The 21894-nt window shown below is 35.2% G+C and overlaps 1 protein-coding gene across 2 annotated transcripts in view; it reads left to right on the top strand.

The window, feature by feature from the left end:
• The window catches only part of NAALADL2 (N-acetylated alpha-linked acidic dipeptidase like 2), a 290390-nt gene that overhangs the window by 152216 nt on the left and 116280 nt on the right, over nt 1-21894 (top strand). For both annotated transcript variants that reach the window (XM_010716883.4, XM_085233455.1), the window contains exon 5: nt 15288-15438. In XM_010716883.4, coding sequence (XP_010715185.2) covers nt 15288-15438 — 151 coding nt within the window. The remainder of the gene's footprint in view (nt 1-15287; nt 15439-21894) is intronic.

The raw sequence follows: 21894 nt of genomic DNA, 5'->3' as shown, positions 1-21894 counted from the left end.
ACAAGATAAATAACCAAAAGTAGGCATGGATTTTTTTGCATTTGTGATGTGACAATATTTTTCCAGAATGTTTCCCATGGTCATTGCTGTCTTGTGTACGTATTTGCATTCCCAGTTGAAGTTACTATTCACTTTCTCATTTGGACTGATACCAAAGTTCCTGAAGTTCTACTTAGCTATTTCACTGTCTATGTTTTCTTGTTGTCTTCAGTAATACTGAGCATTTGTTTTTCTCTTAGGTAATTAAATCTAAGTATTCCTATACTCAATTGAATTTCTAATTGCACAAATATTGGATCTTTTGAAAAATTAATCCAACTCCATTATGAATCACAATTTCCTGAGGGAATATTTCCTGAGGGAATGTGATGACCATTTTAAAGCAGGTCTCCTTGTTAGTAAGTCATTCTTAGGTTGACTGAGAATGTAAGTGGCTTCCATTCAAAAATGGAAGGTGGCTGACTCTTCAAAAAATAAAGAAAACAAAAAACCAAACAAAAAAAACCCCCACAGATTCTGGCATCGTCTTCAACTTTCTGAATTTTAGAGGAGTGAAGACAAGCATAATTTTCTATTTTATCAAACCCTTAGAAAGTGAATAGTAAATACGATCATCCAATTTACTGAGTGCTATGAGTCCAATTTACTGAGTCCTGATAAATAGTGCAAAGTCAACCAAAACAGTTTGGTTGTGAGGCAATTATTCTAAAGCACAGCCTAAGCAAAGAAATCCATTGCCTCAATTTGTACTTCAGAGCCTTACATCCTCACAGCTGATCAGATGCTTTATGCACCTTGTATTTCCATCATAAAACCTAAACTGTTCAAATCAGATGCACTAGCTATATTTCTGGCCTTGACACTCTTCCTGCTGCTTGATTATATAAGGAATTTGAGGGAATTTTTTTCTGCCCAAGCTACTAATTGAGCTACCCCATCACATTTGTTGAACTTGAACTTCACAAAAGATCTGTTCATAAATGATATGGGCCTCTTTTCCTCACACGTGTTTCCTGCACATACTGTTCAATTTCAACAACAGCTGAGAAGGTGGAAAAGAAAATAGAAGATATGAGAGCTTTGAGCAGAGATGGAATTAATGTGTAAAATCTCTTTCTGACAGATCTATATGCCTGAAGGTTCTTCAAAAATAACAGATACTGAAGTAGGTGGAGTGATACACCCTATGCCATCAGCTATCCCAACTCCTCACCCAAAAAACTCTGAGAGGATAATTATGGACCAGTTATTTTTCAAGTTTATAGTGACCATAGGACAATACCTTCTTTTTTTTTTTAACTTTTATTTTATATTTTTATTTTGTTATCTGTCTTTTTAAAATGCATCTAAGTTGCACAGTTAAGGAAAAAAAAAAATAAATTGTTTCAGTAGCCTAGTGAGGTCTGTGAATAGAAATAATTTTGGGGATGGTCCTAACAGAAATATATCCAGGTCCAGAATTTGGCTGGATATGCATTTATGTTCTGTATGGCTCTCAGAGTTGGTCTGTGAGATCTAGTTTACTGGTTTATTGCTTGTGATTTGTCAGTGAAGTCTGAATTCTGGCCTTACAAATACACCTGCAGTTTGCATTGTGATCAGAACTTCGAGTAAAACTGTGGGCTCGCTGATTCTGGTTGCCAGCCTTTTCATTGTTGTCAGCAGAATCAGATTTTTAGATGTTACATTCTATAGCCTAAGAAGTTTTTAATCATTTTCCCTAGTATTATTTAATGCACCACTTTTAGATTTTCTATAGCTTTTGTGAAACATAGCTGCATAAAATATATAACTGCTTGTCCTCAGGGCTTGAGAAGGTCTATTTTTCTTTCTTTTTTTTTTTTTCTTTTCTTGGCAGGGGCTAGCAGGTTGCTTTTGGTATTATATCTTTTCATTTTCTCGTTTTTTTCCCCTCTACGAGGTGGTGAAGGGGAGCCCTAGAATAACTAAGCCAAAAAGTTACCTTTATACTGTTATTGATATGTAGACACGGATTTGAAAAGAACATTGAATCCTTCATTTCAAATACATTTGCACACTCTTGGCTATTACAACTGTAGTCACTCAGAATATTTTGTTTGGCAAAACATGAAATGATGCTTTTGTGCAGAAGACAATTTCTACAATTAACACATTTTTAGCTAAACAGGAATATTGTGCATTTCAGTATAAGAACCGAGGCATTTAAATTTCATCTTTAGGTCTGAGTAGTTAACTCACTGGCAGTACCAAAAATTTACCTACATTAAATTTATTTTTATTATTTAGATTCAAATCTAAATAAAAGGCAATTTGCTTCAATTTATTTTATCCTGCTATATTCCGATGTTTCTAAGTGTGTCTGACTTTTGTGTGTAGTGTTTTTTTGTGTGTAGTGTTTTTTTGTGTGTAGTGTTTTTTTGTGTGTAGTGTTTTTTTGTGTGTAGTGTTTTTTTGTGTGTATGCTTAGGGTTTTTTGGTACTGTTTTGTTTTTGTTTTTTTTTCCCCAATTTTGAATAAATTCTAAGCAATTTTCTGAATGCGATTAATTCTCTACATTCAAAACTGAGGTTGTGATAATTGATGGTGATTGTCTTAAGAAAAAAAACTGGGGGGGGGGGAGGCTTTTTGATACAAAGAGGTCAACTAAGGATGTTGTATGTGAAAGGACTGTTGAGCTTCCTGATGCTTACTGATGGAGGCTAAAATTGGTGGAAGCTACTTTATGCAATCATCTTGAGGTTCCAAAAGATAAATAGTAGCTTTTAATTGATAGTTCCTATCACTTTCCCATCACTTTTTCCCTTCAAAATTCTCCAAAAATCAGATTCTTCATCAGATTTAAGAAGAAAAATTCATAAAATAGCATTCTAGTGATAACCTTGTAATTGTAAATAATCATATGCACTGAGTCTGTCGGGGCAAGACACTTCTGTCTAGATATAGGTAATGTTTTACATAGAGAAAGGAGTATTTGCATTTTGTGAAGGCTGAAGGAGTGTCTGCACTGACAATTGAACCTTTTATTTATGTTTTCCCACTGCAACTTGTTATGCAGCTGTCGTAAGAACTCTTACCAAACAGCTTCAGAATGGCCTTGAGGAGACCTAGAGAGACCACCTTTTTGCTAAAAGGAAGTATATTTTTCATTTCCAAGTCAGTCCTGCTTTTTTTTTTCTGAGAGCGGGAAGTGCTTATGTTGCCTTTTATAGCAGTATTCAGTTATCTCTGATGGTTTTATGATATAAACTGTCTGTTAAAGAACTGACCTAGCAGCTCATTTCAGTCTGGCCTCAGAGAAAAAAAGATAATGTTTAATCCACTTAACCACTTGACCATGTCACAGTCTGTTTATCATATGATAGCATACGAGGCAAATTCAAATCTGCTGGTTCAGGTAATTCTTGGATTCCAAGTTTAAGAAATCTTTGTGATGTATTACAAGGCAGTTATTGTACACCTGACTGCCATGGATGTTGCTCTCTTTCAATAGGTACGGACTCATAGCAATACAGCCCATCATGCGTATGTGTGACACACTGGATCTACTGTTTCCAATATCAGACAAATGTTATAAGCTCTACACAAGCTGAGCTTGGTAGTGTAATTTGGCTCCAGTGTAAGAGGCTTAAAACATGAAGCTTAAAAAATGAGGTACAGGTAAGACGTCCAGAATGCAGTTGGAGAATTGTGCATAGCCTCCTCCTTATGTGTAAGGACTACCCGTAGCATTAATCTCATTCAAAACACTATCTACCTTTCTTGTTTTAAAAAATCCAAGAAGTAGATTATAATGTTTGCACTGTACTTTACCCTTGACATTAATGAAACCACCTTTCAAAAATATCTTTTGCTTTAGCTGACAAAAATGGCATTGGAGGTGCAATATGATAATATCAGATAAATTTTCACTAGATAGTATTTATTTTTTATTTCATCAATTTTCAGTGTGTTATGTTACTGTAAGAGATAGAGGTCTTGGCATTTTAAAAAATTCACAGATAAATGAACAGATATATGAAGTCTATTGTCTCTAAATAACATTCATATAAGCAGATTTTTTTTGAAGTTTTCTTTTTCTTAAATTGTTAGTTGATGGCTAAGGTGCCATCAAGGATGCCTCTGAAGAATTTTATAAGAGCATAGGAAAAAGATATCTTTAACATTACTATATCATATGATTTAACTGTACTCCAAAAGGAGGAAAAAAGTGATATTCAAAGACACGTATATCTCCTTAAAGAGGAAGCAACACTTTCTTGCGTTAACTGGTGTTGACTTAAGTCTTCATAATGGTATCTTGTTAATATTTTGGTCAAATTGAATCCAAATCTTACAGCTTCATTTTGGAACCAGTTTGTTAATAATTTTTTTTTTGGACAAAGTTTATATCATGTATCTTGAAATCCGCATACTTGAGTTTTCTAGCTAAAGCCATCTGGGATTTTTATGCTGATGGTTGATACATTATGTTTATTGCTTTAGGAAATTTAGAGGAGAAAGAATGATGTACAGTGATAATGCAGTAATAGAAGTGTGATAATATATGGCCTGGAATTTTACAACTGTCTGATTATAACTCCTGTGCTTATTGTTAGATGTATTAATTATAAATGAAACTGAACACAAGCTGCACGTAGACACAGAAAGCATATGGTCATGGAAATTAATCATTGAATAAAGCAAGCAATATACTATAATTTTGGCAATATTAAAAACTATAAATATAGTCTTTAAATAAAAATAGTCTAATATAGAAGAAATGTCACTGGTAAAACATTCTTTAACTGAACACCAACAAAAAGGTCTGTTCTTTGAATTCTTCATAAATATGTACTTCATATCTGAAGGTAAATAAAGCAGCAGTTATTCTCTTATTAAAGAAGGACTTGTATATCACTTATCGCATAGCATCAGTACAGTTCAGATGCATCTTCTGCACAGACACACGTGTGAGCCTCAAAAGCTTTGTATCTTCTTTTTGCATCTGTCTCAAATGTGGGCAGAGTTGAGAGACTTTGGAAAGAACCACAACCATCACAGACTTGTAAATTCGTAACTGAGTGGGTAATTGGGCAAAGGTTTGAGAGGATTTCTCAGACTTTCTGTTGTTACCTGATCTCTGATCTGAAACTTGTACCTCTGCTGCCTTCTGGTTGCTAGGAGATCATCATACTGAAGTGTCTTTCTTAGAACTATGTGTTTCAGAACAAAAACATTTAAAAGACTCGTACAAAATCTAAATTTGTTTTTCCAAAAAATATTAAGCCTCTCCAGAGAAATGGAAATAACTATATTGACTACTTTGTTGTTGTTGAAAGGCCATCAATAACATCAATAAATACTCGAACACAAAAAGGCAGATTAGTTAACAGCGCTTTCTGGAAAATTACAGCAATTTTGGTCCCTTGCTTATTTCTTTGGGGGTGGTGGAAGCAAACAAAAAATACAGAAGGAAGTATTTTAAAAGATGCCTGGACCAAAGAACAGAAGAACTCTGGTTTATTGTTAGAGAGCAGACCATGGCTTTTTCCAATGATCTTTTACCCTCATTTTGAATTCAGTCATAAGACTTACTTTTCCAGCTGGAGTAAAAGAATCAGTTCTTCTAATATTGCATATTTGCTTTTCTGGAAAGCAGTAAGAACCTGTTAACACCTTGTTTGAAAGTGTGTTTGTTCATCACCAACTTGTTGATGTGAATTCTGAAATAAAGGTTATTGCAAAATTTAGGAATACTCAGAATTGAAACAAATGCATGGTAGGTCTGGAACTTAGCATCACTGACTGTGAGTTGAAATGAGTGTAAATATTTCTGAGACAGACTTCAATGTCGGTGATATTTTTTAGTAATCAAAGTTTGCTTCATGGGCTGAAAAGAGTTGAGCAATGCTAAGGAAGATTTTTACTGTCAGAGCTGCCTTTAAAGTCTGCGTCTTCTTGGAATGTCATATGAGCAGATCTTTATCTTTAGACGTCTTGTTTCAAAGGGCAGTTTGATACTGCCCAAAAAAAAAAAAAAAAAGTCAAGTTAAGTTGGTGTAAAGCTGGTGCAACACTATGAAGACTTAAAAGGAAAAAAAAGATTTATGTAACAAGTAGTAGTAGTATCCTTAATATAATGAATGTTTTTACTTTTCCATTAAGTAGTGACACAAAAGTAATCTTGCTGTTTGTAAGTCTGAAATGGCTTCCTTATCACCTTTGTAAAGATTTGTAAGAGCAAAGATTACTCCTCATTGCTAATCTATCACCAGAGAAAAGCAATTAATAGATGAATACAGAAATGTTATTTATGCTGATTTTCTTCTTGTCTCATTTGCTAAGATGTTGCATGAGACTTATCTGAAGAACTATTCTGTGTTTTTCTGTATATCCCAATACTGTGCTGAACACACAGAGGTTACGAATGTCATATTCGCTTCTATGTCACACCAGTCGTTGCATGGCCTTGCAGCATAATATTGTGTATTGCTAGAGCTTTTATTTGTTGATGGTTTAGTTTGTGAGAGGGTTTTTGTTTTTGGGTTTTTTTTTTGTATGTTTTGTTTTTTCTTCCTGGAGGACAAAGCAGTGTATGCTTTAAAGGCTTTTACTCAAAGTTCTGTCTCAACAGAAAGCAGTGGTGTAACAGAAATTGATTGATCATGGGTTACGCTGTATTTCTTTTTCATTCATCATCTAACTTCAGTATTCTATGTTTATGTCATTTAGAATTCAGTTCAGTGTAGTTCTGTGAGCTGTAAGTGGTGCTAAATCTTTTCAGTGGGGCCATTAGAGAGAGCAGTATTTGCTTTGAACATACAAGGTTTTGAAAGTTATTTTCTCTCAGTCTTTCCTTACCTTCCCCAAGAAATTCTCAGAGAGGTAAAAATGACCTAGTGAATCTCTCATATGAATTTACTATGGCTGCTGTCCATGACCCAGCTGGTGAGAGGAATGATGGGGAGCAATAGTGTTGCTAGCATATCTTTCTTAACCACTTTTGGTATTGGGGTCTTCCTTTCCTAATCACTACATAAGAAATCTTTCTGACAATAACATGAGCATATTTTTTACGTTTGATAGTTTTCTCTCCTTCTTTGTGACAAGGCAAGGCCTTAACTTTGGATGAATGTTTTGGAACTAATTGTATACTAGTTTTATTGCTTTTTTTTTTGTTGTGATTTTTTTTTCTTTTTTTAACTCTTGGTGAATGGACAACTTTGTAGTTCTTTGTGACTGCCAGACTAATACAGCTGCCACCCCTGTTTTCATCAAACTGCAACCTTGGACCTCCTTCATGGAGCTCTTTCTACTATTTCATTTTGGTGAAATGTGCTATTTAGTAGGTCGCAGGAGGAGCCAAAGCCCTGATTTACTGATGTGCTGAATAGCAGGGAGGAAGGACCTCAGAAGGAAAAAGGAAAAAAAAAAAAAAAAAAAAAAAAAAAAAAACTGCAAATGTTGACTTTAACAGCTGCTGTATCTTGTGTAGATTTCCTGCAGTTGTGCTTTGCCCAAGTTATACATGAAGTGGCACTTTTCTTTACTACATATTCTACAATAGACCCTGGTGTTCAATAGGAAAGATACACAGATTCACAGATAGTGAAAAATGTCTTGTGGAAAATCTTCCATTTTCAGAAATATCCACCATGGAAAAAATGGAATCCAGCCAAATTTTGGATTTGAGGATTTCTAGGAGAACTTAGGAGCAGAGATCGATACCAATAATTTATGAAGAACTTTTATGCTTGTATTGCTAAGGTTTTTAATAATTTCTTTAATATTTATTATTTTCAAAATAATTTCATACACTGGGGCACATTCTTTATGATCATCTATTTTATCATTTCTGGCTTGTGACTGTTTTTCTAACAAGGAGGATAAGTTCACTTCATGTATTGATTTACTTAAAGGGATGCTAAACAAGTAAACACTGTTGTTTTCTATAAATGAAACTAAACTAAAGATATCTATATAGCATACTCTGTATCACTGTATGTTCCACTTAAAATCATAACATTAAACAAACAAAAAATAAAAATACCTTACAATTGTTTATGTAATATCTAAGGAGACTGCTATCATACCCAAGGCATTTTAAATACATGAAACCCTGACACATTGTAATACTCCAGAAAATATACCCCATGAGCTGAGGACATGTTCTATATTTTTGAAGAAATGTGGCTTTTCAAAGAATCTGTCAGGACGATAATTGTGAGAATAATAAAATAATTGAAGATTATATTTTTGCACAGGTCTGATGAAGGCATTTGTGTTTTAACAACCTAACAGATGCCCTAAAATGCAATTACTTGAGGCACCAAATGTGCCTTAATTAAAAACGTACAGCTGATTGTTACGTGGATTGTAGAGAGAACATCTAATACCTTGATAGATTGTATGTAACATCACCTCAAACAGAGCTAGTCCTGCTTTTATCTTGGAGATGGTTGATCAGCGTATGACTTGGACTGTTTGCATTTTAACTTTGCTGTGTTACAGTATTGGGAAATGTACTCAAGGCACCCAAGCATGTCCCAGGTATGGACTGCATCTCTTATATAAGTTGAGGGAATGAAAGATTACAATTTTGCACTGTATTTGATGCAGCAGATGGGGTGTTATGCAAGTAGTTTTCCCTATCTACTTATTATACTTGTTAGTTATTATTTGGCAATTTTAAAAACAGCATTATTTTTCCCAATTGTTCCTTGCCTTTTAGACATCAGCTACTCTGGTGATCTGGAGCCATTACGTATCCAAAGCTGACTTTGTCTGTGGAAACCACTCATAAACGTGGGCAATTATGTGGAATTAATGTAGAGGCTGAGTGAATAATGGCTACGACACCTAGAATCCCCAAGAGTAGTTGTAGCAAACAGCTGAGCTAAATCAAATGCACAAAAGTGTACTCATTCCTGGCTTTTAGGTGCATGCAATACACAGACCTCTGCTGCTTACTATGTCTAGCAGTGTAGAACATCTTGTATTAAGTATTCAATTTTTCAACATACCAGTCACTTCTGTGATCTAGTACTAGAATTTGGGAATCCCTTTCCCAAGTTTACAGTACAAGTTGTTTTCCTTTCCCATACTCTCACTGGACTTACCACTGCTCCTTAGATGTGAGGGCTTCCCTTGCTGACAGAGGACAGTCTGCCTGAGAAAAATGTTTCTGGTTTTTGTGCCTTGTATGCAGTGCAGGTCAGTGATGGAGACTGGTTGCTATGGTTTTCTGTAAGTGAGGTGCTGTAGATGGGAAAACAGTAATTTACAAATTACTTGTGCTGGCATTACGACATTTTTTCTAGCGAAAGCAGAACAAAAGAAAAGGAAATTGCATACAGATGTCTCAGGCTATTTGGTGTTTTTTGGGTTTAAAGTTAGAGAGAATGCATAAAATATAACCTAGAGTCTAATCAATTTATTCCTGATGATTTACCTAGATTTTAATTATTTACTTGTCTAATTTGTTTTGTATGATGGATCTCCAGCTTAGTTCTCTCTTTAATAGAGTATAACCCTAGTCTAAAATAACTATAAACATCATCAGAAACAACTGCTGTTTCAGTATGAACAAGGAAATGCAAATGGCTTTCTGGAGGTCACTCATCTGGACATTTTTCCAGAATGTTTCCTGTTAATGTTTACTGAATATTTAATGATGCTTATTATAGACACAGTGCTCCTCTACACAACTATTTAAAAGTGAGTAGTATTTCTTGAAGATGTAGGAATACAGTAGCAATATAAAAGATTTGGTGTTATATGCTCATCAAATAATGGAACTTTATTTTTCTGGACTGTAAACAATTCAATTATTTTGTTTCTGGAACAAATTAAGTGAAGCTTACTGAGTCCAAACAGCCCTTGTTTCTAGGGAATTGTAGTTCAATTTCATTTTTAATTAGATTGAACGTTGTGAATTTCTTAGCAGTGGTAAGCAAGATCTGGCAATAAAATATGCACTCAATTTCTACTAAAGGTTCCTAAAGTCTAGTGCAGGGAACGGGCAGTATATCTAGCTTACTTTTAATTGTCCAAGTACCCTCTTGTGAAAAAATCCTTTTTTAAAAGCAACTGATGTGTAACAAATGACTTTTTTTTGATAAAACTATTGAAGATGAGGAGACAGCAAAAGGAGAAAGTACGGGACAACACAGCCAGTTCATAATAAGCTTAATAGCACATTCGAGACCATGTTGTTAGAAATGCTGCTGTGCAAAAACTGCAAAGCAATCTACTTTTGGGTTCAGAGAGTTTTGGGGGCAAATTTTTGAGAGGCTTTTCCTGAGCTGTGATGTCTGTCTTAAAGGCTAGCATACAGCAAGGGCAACTGTGACTTGAATTTATGCATTAATGTTTGGAAACTCTCGATCTGGACGGAGATCTGCCAATTTATAATACCTGTACTTTATTCAACACTTAGTTCCTTTTGTTGGTGTTGGAGGTTATCCTATCTTAGTGCTATCAAAGCTGCTGTTCTTTGCATGCGTATATGATTCCAAATACTGCTTGCCAGCCTTCATTTTCTTTTGTTTCCTTTTTCTTTTCACTTGCTCCTAGCATATTATGCATGTTCATACAATGTGTCCGGGCTTTTGTGCAAAATGTGTGCGCTCAAGAATGAGGCTGTTAGACTGCTGCTCTTGAATATGGCGTAGTGCAGAGGAAGTTTATGACTCCTTGGTGAATGGCATCTGGAGATATGAGGTAGAATTTCTAGCAGGGATTCAAGCCAAAAACATTAGAACATAGGGGATATGTTAGACTATGTTCTTGTGGTTGTATTTTGGGTTGTGTCTGTTTTACCTCAAATGATGAAATGGGTCAGCTCTACATGCAATAATGGATAACTGCTATGTGAGAGATCTCTCAAATCATTTTTAGATATAAAAATCATAACATTCTGAAAATGTTGAATGACGGTTTCAATTTGGAAAGTGATGACTAAAAATGTCTTAGATGTCAGATTCTTTTCACAAAGAATGGCAATTCATATTATCATGTCTTTGACAGCAAGTACATTAAAGTTTTAAGGTCTTGCTACAATGCAAAGCATCACGGTTTTGTATTGTTCATGTCTGTAGCAATGTATTTTAGTAACACTTTGTTTAATTCCAGTCCAGTACATTTCCTACATTCAAAAACCTTTATGGGAATAGCCTGTTATTTGTGAGATCCTGTTGCTTGCATTTTAAGCTCTTTGCAGTTTTTTTTTGCAGCTGAATTCTTTTCCCAGTCCTGTTAGTTCAATATAGGAATAGTGTCAATTCTTGGACAAGGGCTGTGTTTGAGCTGAACTGGAAAAAGAGATTTCTTTTCATCATCCCTGTGGAGTCAGCCATTAAACTGGTAATGTCCTCCATCTCATTTACTGTCTTAATGTCATACCTTGAGGATGGATCAGTGAAAACTGAAACCCATTCGAATAGTATTTTGCCACTAAATTCTTTTCACCATTTCTTAGACCTCTGTGATAGAAAATGTAAGCATGATTAAACAGTGAGTAGTATCCAAAAAGTAAGCTGAAGCCTAAGTGGACCTTTGCTTCCTTTCTTTTTAGAAATATAGAATTTGGAAGAGTTGTACAAAAATGTAGATGTGTATCTATTTGTTTCTCTGCTGTGAGTCTTGATTGCATCTCCCATGTAGCCTGTATTATCACAGGTAATTGAGAGGACAGTGGCATCTAATTAAATCTGCAGTATGTGAAGTCGTATTTTTCTTCTCAAGCAATCTGTTTCAGAAATAGAAATGCATTGTGTCAGTGAGGTCTTCCAACAGTTTAAATAGCCCTTTACCCTTGCCTGGTAATTTTACATGCTGCCAATTAGTAAAATGAGATGGGATTTCCTTTCAGAGCCTCATGATTTTAATTGGAACTTCAGTACAAAAGAATAATTAATAACTTGTAGCCTGTCCAGCTAGTAAAGCTGTGTCTCAGATTAATGAACCATGTATTTCGCACATTGGTCTGTGAATTGAAAAAATGGACTAGTTAAAAACTGGCTAGTTATTTCTGTAATTAATGTTGATCATTGCATGGAAGTATAACGGCAATTGGAGATGAAGCTCCTGCTATTCATAATACTTATGAGTATATGTGATTTTAAATGCAGAGCAGTTTGGTCAACTTCAGGAAAAACTGAAGCATTTGTGTTAAGTTATTCTGGGTGCTTACACAGATTAAAGCCAAGAAATGCTAACTTGTTTGTCATTTAATGCATGTTCTTCTCCTTCACTTATTGAAGGAGTTATCAAATATTGGAAACAACCCTCAGTTATTTGAATATGATACAATTGTCTTACTCCAATTATAAACACTGTACTCCAAATATAAACACGATGATGAGCGTACTCTAAAACAGAGCTATGCTTGTAACATATGCCAAAGATAACTATGTTGATCTGTCAGAATTCTATTTCACAGTATGAAATGTGACTTTCAATTTTCTAAATATTCCTATGAACTGTTTTGCCTCTCATGTTTTGCACATTCTCTCATTCCCTACCTGTTAATTTTCATGTAGAAATCTCTTCCACTAGAAATCTTTATCTTCTGTAATGTGTAACGAGTGCATGCATGTTGTTTTTCATATTTCTTTGTTGTTTTCTCTCTTAATCAGAAATAAGATTATATGTGTACTGCATTGCAGTACTAATTTTTTCCACTTTATTTTTTGTTTGCGCACATGCTGTGCCTTAGAATATAAAATCACTTTCTGTGAGTGTTTTTGTGTTGACTACCTTGAATAATAGTGAAAAGGAGACTATGCCTTTATGCCTATAATTAATACATAAGCAGGAGTATCATTTAGGGTTTTATTTTATGATGTGTTACATCCAGATTTTATTGTGTTAGCAATAAATGGACTTGTAATAAATAGTGCAGTTTTGAATCTATCTTTAGGTAGAGGAAACCAGAAGCTTTCAAATTTTTACATAAATAAATTCAGAGTTTGGGTATATGATCTTCCAAGTACAAACACGAGTGACAGTCTCCCAGTGTATGGTTATAATTGCTTCAGTTCTGACTTACACGAGAGCCTCTTTGAGACATTCTGAGAATACAGTAGAAAGGCCTTCAAAAGTATGTGAATAGTTATAATGTAGAACGTAGTACTGTCTATTAATGTAAGTATCTATGTACATTAGTGAGGATACAGTCAGTGCATACTCTTCCAATAATATGAACTACATGCCTGTGAATGTGTTTTAAAGATGGGAACTACATTTTTTAGCATGGTGTGCTAAATGTCTTTTTGAAATATACACTTAAATTCTGTTGGAATAGTAATGAAAATAGATGAGAAGTAGATAAGAGAAACCTCTAGATACTAATTAGCAAAAAATGTATATTGTTTTAATTGCTGATACTTTTTAACCATTGTGTAATGATTGAAAACCTGTAGGCTTATAATAACTACTAACATAGTTGAAAGCAGAACTAGATTTAATAAGAAAATGTCAGTGGATTGTTGTGATTGTTGTGAACCACGTTGGGAAATGTAGCAGAAGGAACCTATTGTAAAATCAAGAGATCTGGTTCATTTTTCTGTTGCTAGTTTGATTTATCACATGCTGAAAAACTCATCAGTGTATATATGAGCTTCAAAGTGCACTTGAAAGATGTTGTATTTAATGAGTTCTTAATGCATCACACTGAAGTTCTGTATAGAACAGCTCTCCTTGGTAGATTTGTTCCTGCATTCAGGTCATTGTGATAACCCACTGATTTACTCAGGTTTGTGCTATCTTCAGGTAGGAGAACACATTAATGTCAGCTACGTGGGGTAGTGGCACCCTGCTTCTTGCGTCTTTATCCAGCAGAGTCATGTCCAACTATTTGATTATTTTTTTAAACCTATCTGCCAATACCTTTGTGGCCAAATCCCAATGGTAAAGCTTGCCTCAAAAGTGCAGTACAGACCTGATCTCTGTTACCTACATGCCAATATAAGGCTAAAGATGAATGAAAGAATATTGGATATGGATGTATAAAAGGAAAAGGCAACAGCTATTTTCAGTTCTGACTGTTCATTTATCTATGATGCATCTTCCTCGTCTCACTGTATCATTTGTCAGACCTAACAGTAGCCATTTGCAAAGTCATTAGTGGAGCCTAGTGAGTAGAAGGATAATCCTTAAAAGCTGGAATTACTTCTGTCTGAAGAATTAATGGAGTTCTGTGCCATTGTTATAATCTTCAGTCAGTTCAAAATATGCAGAGCATTACACAGAAAATTCATTTTGTATCATGGAGATATTTCCACATCACAATTCAGTTTCACCCAATTCACAAGAAAATCAATTTATTTTTCAGTTCTCTGTTAAAGGGAAAGTTTGAATTTTTTTTCAGTCAAAATTGATCTTTATAAACTGCTTAGATGGGTGCTTAGATGCTTTCATCTTTGACTCTGGGGAGGTTTGCCTGATTGGCTACCCCAGATCTATAGATTCTTTGGAAGGCTAATTACAATTACCACTCACCCTGAGGTGTTCTAATGAGACAGAATAAAAGCTCTCCATCTGACAGGAGGCAGCCTCCAAGGCTTGGGTATGCTAGACTATTTTATTTCTTTTAACAAACAGTAAACTCCTTATATTTTCTCTCTTTACTGGAGAATAACTATCTCAAAATCCTATGCAAGTCTGATGTCAGTGTCTTTGAAGATAAATGTCTCTGAAGAGGTAAACTAACCGGAAATGTCGTACTGCTAATAGTATGGGAAATTAAGAAAAGTTGCTCAGTAGTCATCAGTGAGATTAGCTGCAACACCAAGGAATTTTCAAGATCATATTCGTAACACATGAAAATACGTAGGGTTTCTAAGTCTAAGCAAGCGTCCAGTGAGTAGAGAGAAAGTTGACTCCACTCGCATTTTTTTTTATATCTTGCCTAGTCGAGCCTCATCTGAGTATAATCTCCAGCTCACCAAACTTATTTGACAGTGTTACAGTAAGAGGTAAAAATCTAACAGTTGCAAATCTCAAATGTGATCATCAGTGCTGTTTCCTTAATGTTACATCATTCTTAAGAATTCTTGATGTCGTTAGCCTTTGAAGATATTTCTACATGAATTGGGAAACTTGATGATGAATCAGTCTTGCTGGCTTTTAGTTTTGTCTTTTCAAAGGATAGCTGCTTTATTTATATGACAAGCATGTTAGAATGGCACCTGTCTTTAATCTGTTTGTGCTGATACTAGAGTGAGAGCCTGATGCATTATAGAGCCCCTATCCCAACAGTAATTAAAGTAATAAAGTTTTCTAATATTTTCTCTTAATAGTTACTCCTGTTTTCTCTCCTCAGCTTTCTTTGTTAGAAGACGCAGGGTTTGGTGGTGTTCTTCTTTATGTCGATCCTTGTGATTTACCAAAGACTACAGATCTTGCTGATAAAGCTTTTATGGTTTCCTTGAATAGTGGAGGAGATCCATCGACACCTGGTTATGCCAGTATTGGTAAGTACTGTTTGAGACATATTCAGTTAATGGGCATTTTAATTGTGCACAGATTCTAATATGGGAATTAAAGCTCTAAATGAAATCTTACCTGAATGGAAACCTTTGACAAGGGAACATTGTGTGATGCAGCATGGCATTACCTTTCATGATATTGATAATGGAAGCATATGGTCAGTAAGAAGTTCAATAGTTCAATGTAATAAGGGATATACATTTTAAAAAATTGAAAAACTTTTACCTCAAATGTTCCTCTAAATAAATGTTCGTTAGAATTGGGGGGGGGGGGCAGGGGAACCAGACAAACTGACTTTTTCAGAATTATTTAGTGTTTTTAAATGTTTAACAGTTTGGTGATGTTGTTGTTGTTAGTTGGTTGGTTTTGTTGTGGTGGTTTTGTTTCTAACCACTCTGCTAACAATAAGGAAATTTAACTTATTTGACTAGTAAGCACTACTTTAATCTCCCTTCTGGCTGTTTAGTGGGTGTGTGTTCTGCCTGTCTACTATCTGTTCAATTTTACAGTCTTTTTTACTATCTAACTATTTGGAAATGTATTCAGCAGAAGTCTATGAGTTTGTGGTAAGGCTTTATCGAGAATATTTAGTCCAGTTACTTGCTCAGACAACTGAAGTTTGACTTGAATAGGCACAAAATCGACTTATGCAATGCTGAGATGCTTTAGGACTGGTATGGCAGAAAATAGAAATATTTGCCTGGTTGTCAAAGAAGGGTGTTAGCTATTCACAGCATGAATGGCTTGACAGCTCTGTGGGAAAGCAATTGCACATTTTCTTGGTGTCTCAGTGTACCTGACCTAGTCTTCTTAAAAGTGTCCTGGGAGATATAGAGGTAAATGTAACAGTCTTCAAGCTTTATTCTTTGCTCATTTTGCAGAGCTACTTGAAAAATAGCTTTTTGTTTATCTACGTGGCTGACTCTTTCATGTTTTATTTACCCTACATGAATAGAAAAGCTAATTAAAACAGATACAGCAGCCTGAAGATGCCACTTCAGTGTCTAAACACTTATGCGTTAGTTTGCTGTCAGTAAGTTGTCTTACTGACTGCATGCATTCTAGTCTGTACTGTGAGAAAAAGAAGCTTGATTATATAGAAAATGATGATATCCTTATAAGTACATTATCAGTTTACCACTAGAACCCTTAATATGGCTTGTCTGTGATTTTAAATCTCTGACCACTATTCACAAGCAGGAATATGCTGTCAGGTTCCTATAATCATTTCTGTTTTGGTCACTGACTGCAATAATGTGCTGGAAAAAACTCAAAGGTACACTTGGAGAAGTTTTTTGTTGTTTTTTTTTTGTTTGTTTGTTTGGGCTTTTTTTTCAGTTATGTCCCTGGAAGTCAGATCAGAAGGAAGTAATTTGTCTTTTCTAGTGATGATTTTCTTCATTGAATAAATTTGGTTAGAGGTAACGTAAGCCTGGGACAAATACAAATAATCTGGAGCACAGACTTTTGCCTGAAGGATGTGATGGCCTGTGAGGTGGTTAAACAGACAACGTGTATTTTGAAAGTGCCAGATACCCAGGGTTGCCCATATCACTTTGATTCACAGAGTTTAATGTGCACTACAAGAAATTTTATTGGAAGCTCCTGTTTAAGTTATTGGCAGGCCTTTGATACCATCTGCAGTTCATATATTGCCAAGCTGTTACTATTCAGTCCTTGGGACTGCTCTAACGCCATACTCCCTTTTATTAAAAGTAGCTAGTAATATAAGCATTAGTTAGTGGATGAGCAATTCTCTGTGATAACCATCAGCTTACTAAGTAACGATAGTAAATAAACAGTCCTGTGCTAGCTGAATAAAATGCACGAGACTTGTGTTTCTGTGGTTCTGCCTTCTGTTTTTCAAATTCTTGTAATCAGAAAAAAAAATTTTCTGTGACTTCAGAATATTGGACTGCTTCAATCTTTTTTCCTAGAAAAAATATCTTCAGGACATGATAAAGCTTGGAGAGATCTCTACTTAAAGTTAAGAATATTTTTAAATGGAGTTTGTTTAATAATTCAGAGAATACTTTGGACCTTCCATAGTTTAGATCAAACCTTCAATTTAGTGAAGATGAAATGCTGTGCTGCTCCATCTGGATTATTTTAGGATGCACAGAAATAGCTTGATGGTGGGTTAGAGATTAATACTGCATATGGATTGAATGATTTCTTTGATCTCTGTTTGATAAACAGAAAACAATACTGATATGAAAAATCAAAAGAATTTATGTAAAAGATTCTGCAGCCTTGTTTGGTAATTTGATTCTCTTGTTCTTAAGACTCTCCCAATCCTATGAATTTTAAAACAATCACATGAGCATTTGTTAGCATCATTCTCTCTTCCTGACACTGATTTCTGAAGGCTCGTGCCCTCCATTTTAAGAAATCTTTCTTCTGTTTTCCTGCTTTTGAAATGAAACTGTTTTATGGCTCAAAATCAGGAAATTATTCATACATGAATAAGCTTGAAAGGGAGGTGAGACCTTCAAAGTAAAAGGATCCTCAAAACAAAGGTTAGAGGAATAGCATAAAACTTTGGTAACTTCCACCTCCATTTTTTAATCTATTTTGATTTTCTGAATGCTGCAATTCCTTTCATCTACCTGTGTATGGCAGAGACGCATTAGGTTTCTTATTTCTGTATGTAAGAATCATTTTAAATCAAAGTTTCCACACAAAGTGATTCAGTAAATAAAAATATGGATAGAACATATTTGTCTATCCTGATATGTAAATAGAACTGTGTCATTGTGATGAGCATTAAGAGCCCTTTCCCTGACATAAGGTGCTATATAATAGAAGATCCCTATTGGTGTAGCTACGGAATAGAAATTATTTCAGGAAGAATTCCATTACTAGTGTTCCAAGTATCTTGTAGTTTTAGAGATCTATTAGGTAGAAATTATAACAGAAAGGCAAATGGTATAATTAAAAATTATTATTTGTTAGTAGTCAATGCTTCAAATCGCTGTAAACATCTTGTCATGTAAGCAACAATCCAGAGACTAGGTAGAAAGAGTAATTATTACGTATGGGGAAATGCATAGTGTAGCTAGAATTCTGAATTGTGAATTTCATGTTCAGGCTAGGTAATTACTGTGAGTGTTCCTCAGATATTTCTAATAGGGTCTGACTGAGTAGAGGACAAGGGTGATAGGGAATCAATGGATTCTTGATTGCACTCTTCATGCTTAGAATGGGACCTTGAGAAAACTGATCTAGTGTCAAGTGTTGGAGGCAGGGTCGGGTATAGGTGGTCTTTAGACTTTCCTTCCAACCCGAAGCATTCTTGTGATTCTGTTCATCATTACGTGCACTCATTTCTAGTAAAAGACAATATTCAATATGCTTAATGGCTGTCTTTTTAATGTTGTGAAGCATCGAGGATTGTTTTTTTTGTGATGTACTTTAAAAACGTTCACAGAATTCAGAGTGGGATAAAAGGTCAAGAACAAACCCCTGATGCAGAATTGAGGTTGGGAGATGTAAGCTTTCCAGGTCAGTCAGGAGAACAGTTCCACACAAAATAAGTTGTTAGAAGAATAATTTCACTTTATAATGAAGGGGAAAATCATGTTGTAGTTCAGCTTTAAAAGTGCTATGATGTCTGGAAAAGGCAGTGAATATGGTGAGGTGCTACACTAATTGGGGAAGTAACGTTTATTAAGATAATTGTTCAGCAGAAACTGAGTAAAATAAATTGTGCTAGTTGTTTGAGCAATTATTCAGAATACTCAGAGGATGGGATTTCGCATTCTTAAAATGATAATCTGAACTATGTGTATTGGGTGCAGCTGAATAGGGGATTTGGGGAAGAAGGCTCAGGTTCACATGGCAGTCTTGGTGAAATGAGGTCAAGGGCTGCCCTGTACCAGACACAGCTCGTTCCAGCTGGCACCTTCACAGCCCCCTGCATGCCACAGTTGAGCCCATCTGTTATCTTGGTGGCATCTCAGTGAAACCCTATTTGATACTGATATTTTACTGCAAAAGTTAAAGAACAATAAATATGCATCAAAAAGGTCTTGGCATTTTGTGATTTTGTAACGTGTCATTCTAATTGATCCAGTTCTTCTATAGTGAATACAGGGAAATATTTGGAATACGAGTTAGTACATGCTGTGACAAAAATGTGTGTTTAGTCAGCCTTATGATTCTGTATATTTGTGTCCTTCCTGCCTTTTATCTAAGTTTGTCCTCACTGTCCTCTACTTTGTGATGTTTTACTCCTCTGAAACAGCCAACTGCGTTGAAGTTAACAAAAAGTGGAACGTTCTGTGACAATTTTCTCCATGCATATGCAACAAATGTTCTAAAATGTCTTATTGTACATCATTATGATTTCTTACAAGATGTCCTCAGCCTTTGTTTGTCTGTTGTTTTAAAAGTCAAAACTCAGATACAGGATAGTTTTTTCTATGTATGCCTTTGCAGCTGTGGAAGTGGCCTTGGGAATTCATTTTTTTTTTTTCTTCCCAATTTTATATTCACCTTCTGCTAATGACATCAGATGAGTGAAATGTGTAGGTCACTAGACATGGAGGTTCAGAATGACAGTCAATATTAAGAGGATTAAGGATGCTGGGTTTGTTTTGTTTTCCTTAAGGGCAGACAGAAGCTAGAAAAAAAGAAAGTTTGCAGCCCCATTTTTTAATTTCAGGATGTGTGTGTATGTTTACATATGTGCTTGATCAAATTATTTTGTTTATGACATAATCTTAGTGATTGCTGTAAACACCAGTCTTTGGGAAGCACTGGATATTGAACAGTGAGAACAGTAAGTAATGGTTTCAGCAGGTTTTCTATATCTCCAACACAGAGTTCAGAAGGTGTTTGAATCCATGATGTGCCTCTTGAGACCTGGAAGGATAAAATAAAACAACTAAGTTTGTATTTAAGCACCAAATAATGTGGTCTGATTTTTTTTTTTCCTCCCTAGCTTTCAATTGGCACTGCACATACCTAAAAAGTGAGAATGGCAGTTGGCAATCAAGATATTTTAGGCTCCCAAGTTTGAGTGTGTGAACTTGCACATTATATACATACATATTGTTTTATGTTCTGCTGATACTGCTTGTAATTTTAAGTTGGAGGAGGAAAACAACCTGTAATGAAAATGTAGGGATCTTATGAATTAAATTATTGAGAGCGAGGGGGAGATGTTATGGGATGATGATCAGGTGTTAGCAGTTAACCAGACAAGATACTTAAGTAGCTTGCTTTCAATTTTTATATCCTTAGACTCTTTCAAATGCCAGACTGAGCCATATAAGACACAGTTTGTCTCAGTTTTAAAAGGAAAATCATAAATTTTAAAAAGAAAAAGCAAATTTAGAAGAGTAATGGAATATGCAAGTGGTAAACACCAAATTGTGTGACAAAACAAACGCTTTCTGGAAAGCAGACTTAGCTATGAGGAAAACATATTGCCTCCGTGACACCTCTTTTGTCAGAATCCACGTATCTAGTTTCCCATCCAGGTTATCATCAGGATTGTTTTTCTTTTCAAGCTTATGTTGGAGAAGACTCCACATTTCTGACATTTCAGACAATTTCAAACTACCAAACAGCCTTTGCTTCCTAAAGAACATGTTCTGGTAAAGCCACTTTGTCTCACCTAAAAAAAATATCATTTTAAATGGTGTCCAGGTTCAATTTTTGAAGCTCCACTACTCCAAAAGGAGGATTAGAATATTTAAATCTCTTGTGCAATCATGATTAAAAATAATCCTTTCATATCTTGAATGACAGCTAGCGCAACATATTTCAGCTCAACATAATATTGGGCAAATGAGTTATTAGTTTTAGTATATGCTTGTGAAACAGCCAGTGCTGCTGTATACAAACTAGTTTGGTATATTGGAATTTGTACTACAACGGTGTGCCTGCTTACAGAGTCTAGCTGAAATCAGTTGTGTTTACATGGGTTGAGTATCTGGGAAGGGGAACTACTTTTGTAGCATCAGTCGTTTACTACTATTCCCTCTGTTCCACATTGCTGTGCTTTCTTCTAATATTTTCTATCATAGCCATTTTGAGTGGCTTCATTGTGTTGGGTGTGGTTTTTGAGCCCAATTAATGTATCTTACTGGAGATTGTTTCATCCAGCAGCATCTAGCAAATAGGCAGGAAATTTTAGCAGTAATTGTACACACAAAAAATCTGAGGTTATAGCTTAAAAAAAAAAAAAAAAAAATCCCATAGTGATAGCAAAACTATGCACTTCTTATTTTTTGCTGACTGCAGTCTGTAAGGACGTTTCTTAGTTCGCTGTACTTTAACTACATGCTTCTCAAGTTCAGGATGACACCTCCATACTGCAAGCAAGCAACTTGCTAGTGCTTTGGGATCCAGAAAGTGCCTTCTTTCCTAAGGCTCCAAAACCTTGTTTATGCAGTGTGGGATCTGACGTGAGGAATGATATGGAAAAACTA

This window comes from Meleagris gallopavo, chromosome 11 (assembly GCF_905368555.1).
Source record: "Meleagris gallopavo chromosome 11, MGAL_WU_HG_1.1, whole genome shotgun sequence".
NCBI lineage: Eukaryota > Metazoa > Chordata > Aves > Galliformes > Phasianidae > Meleagris > Meleagris gallopavo.
This window is presented reverse-complemented; position numbering and strand designations above follow the sequence as displayed.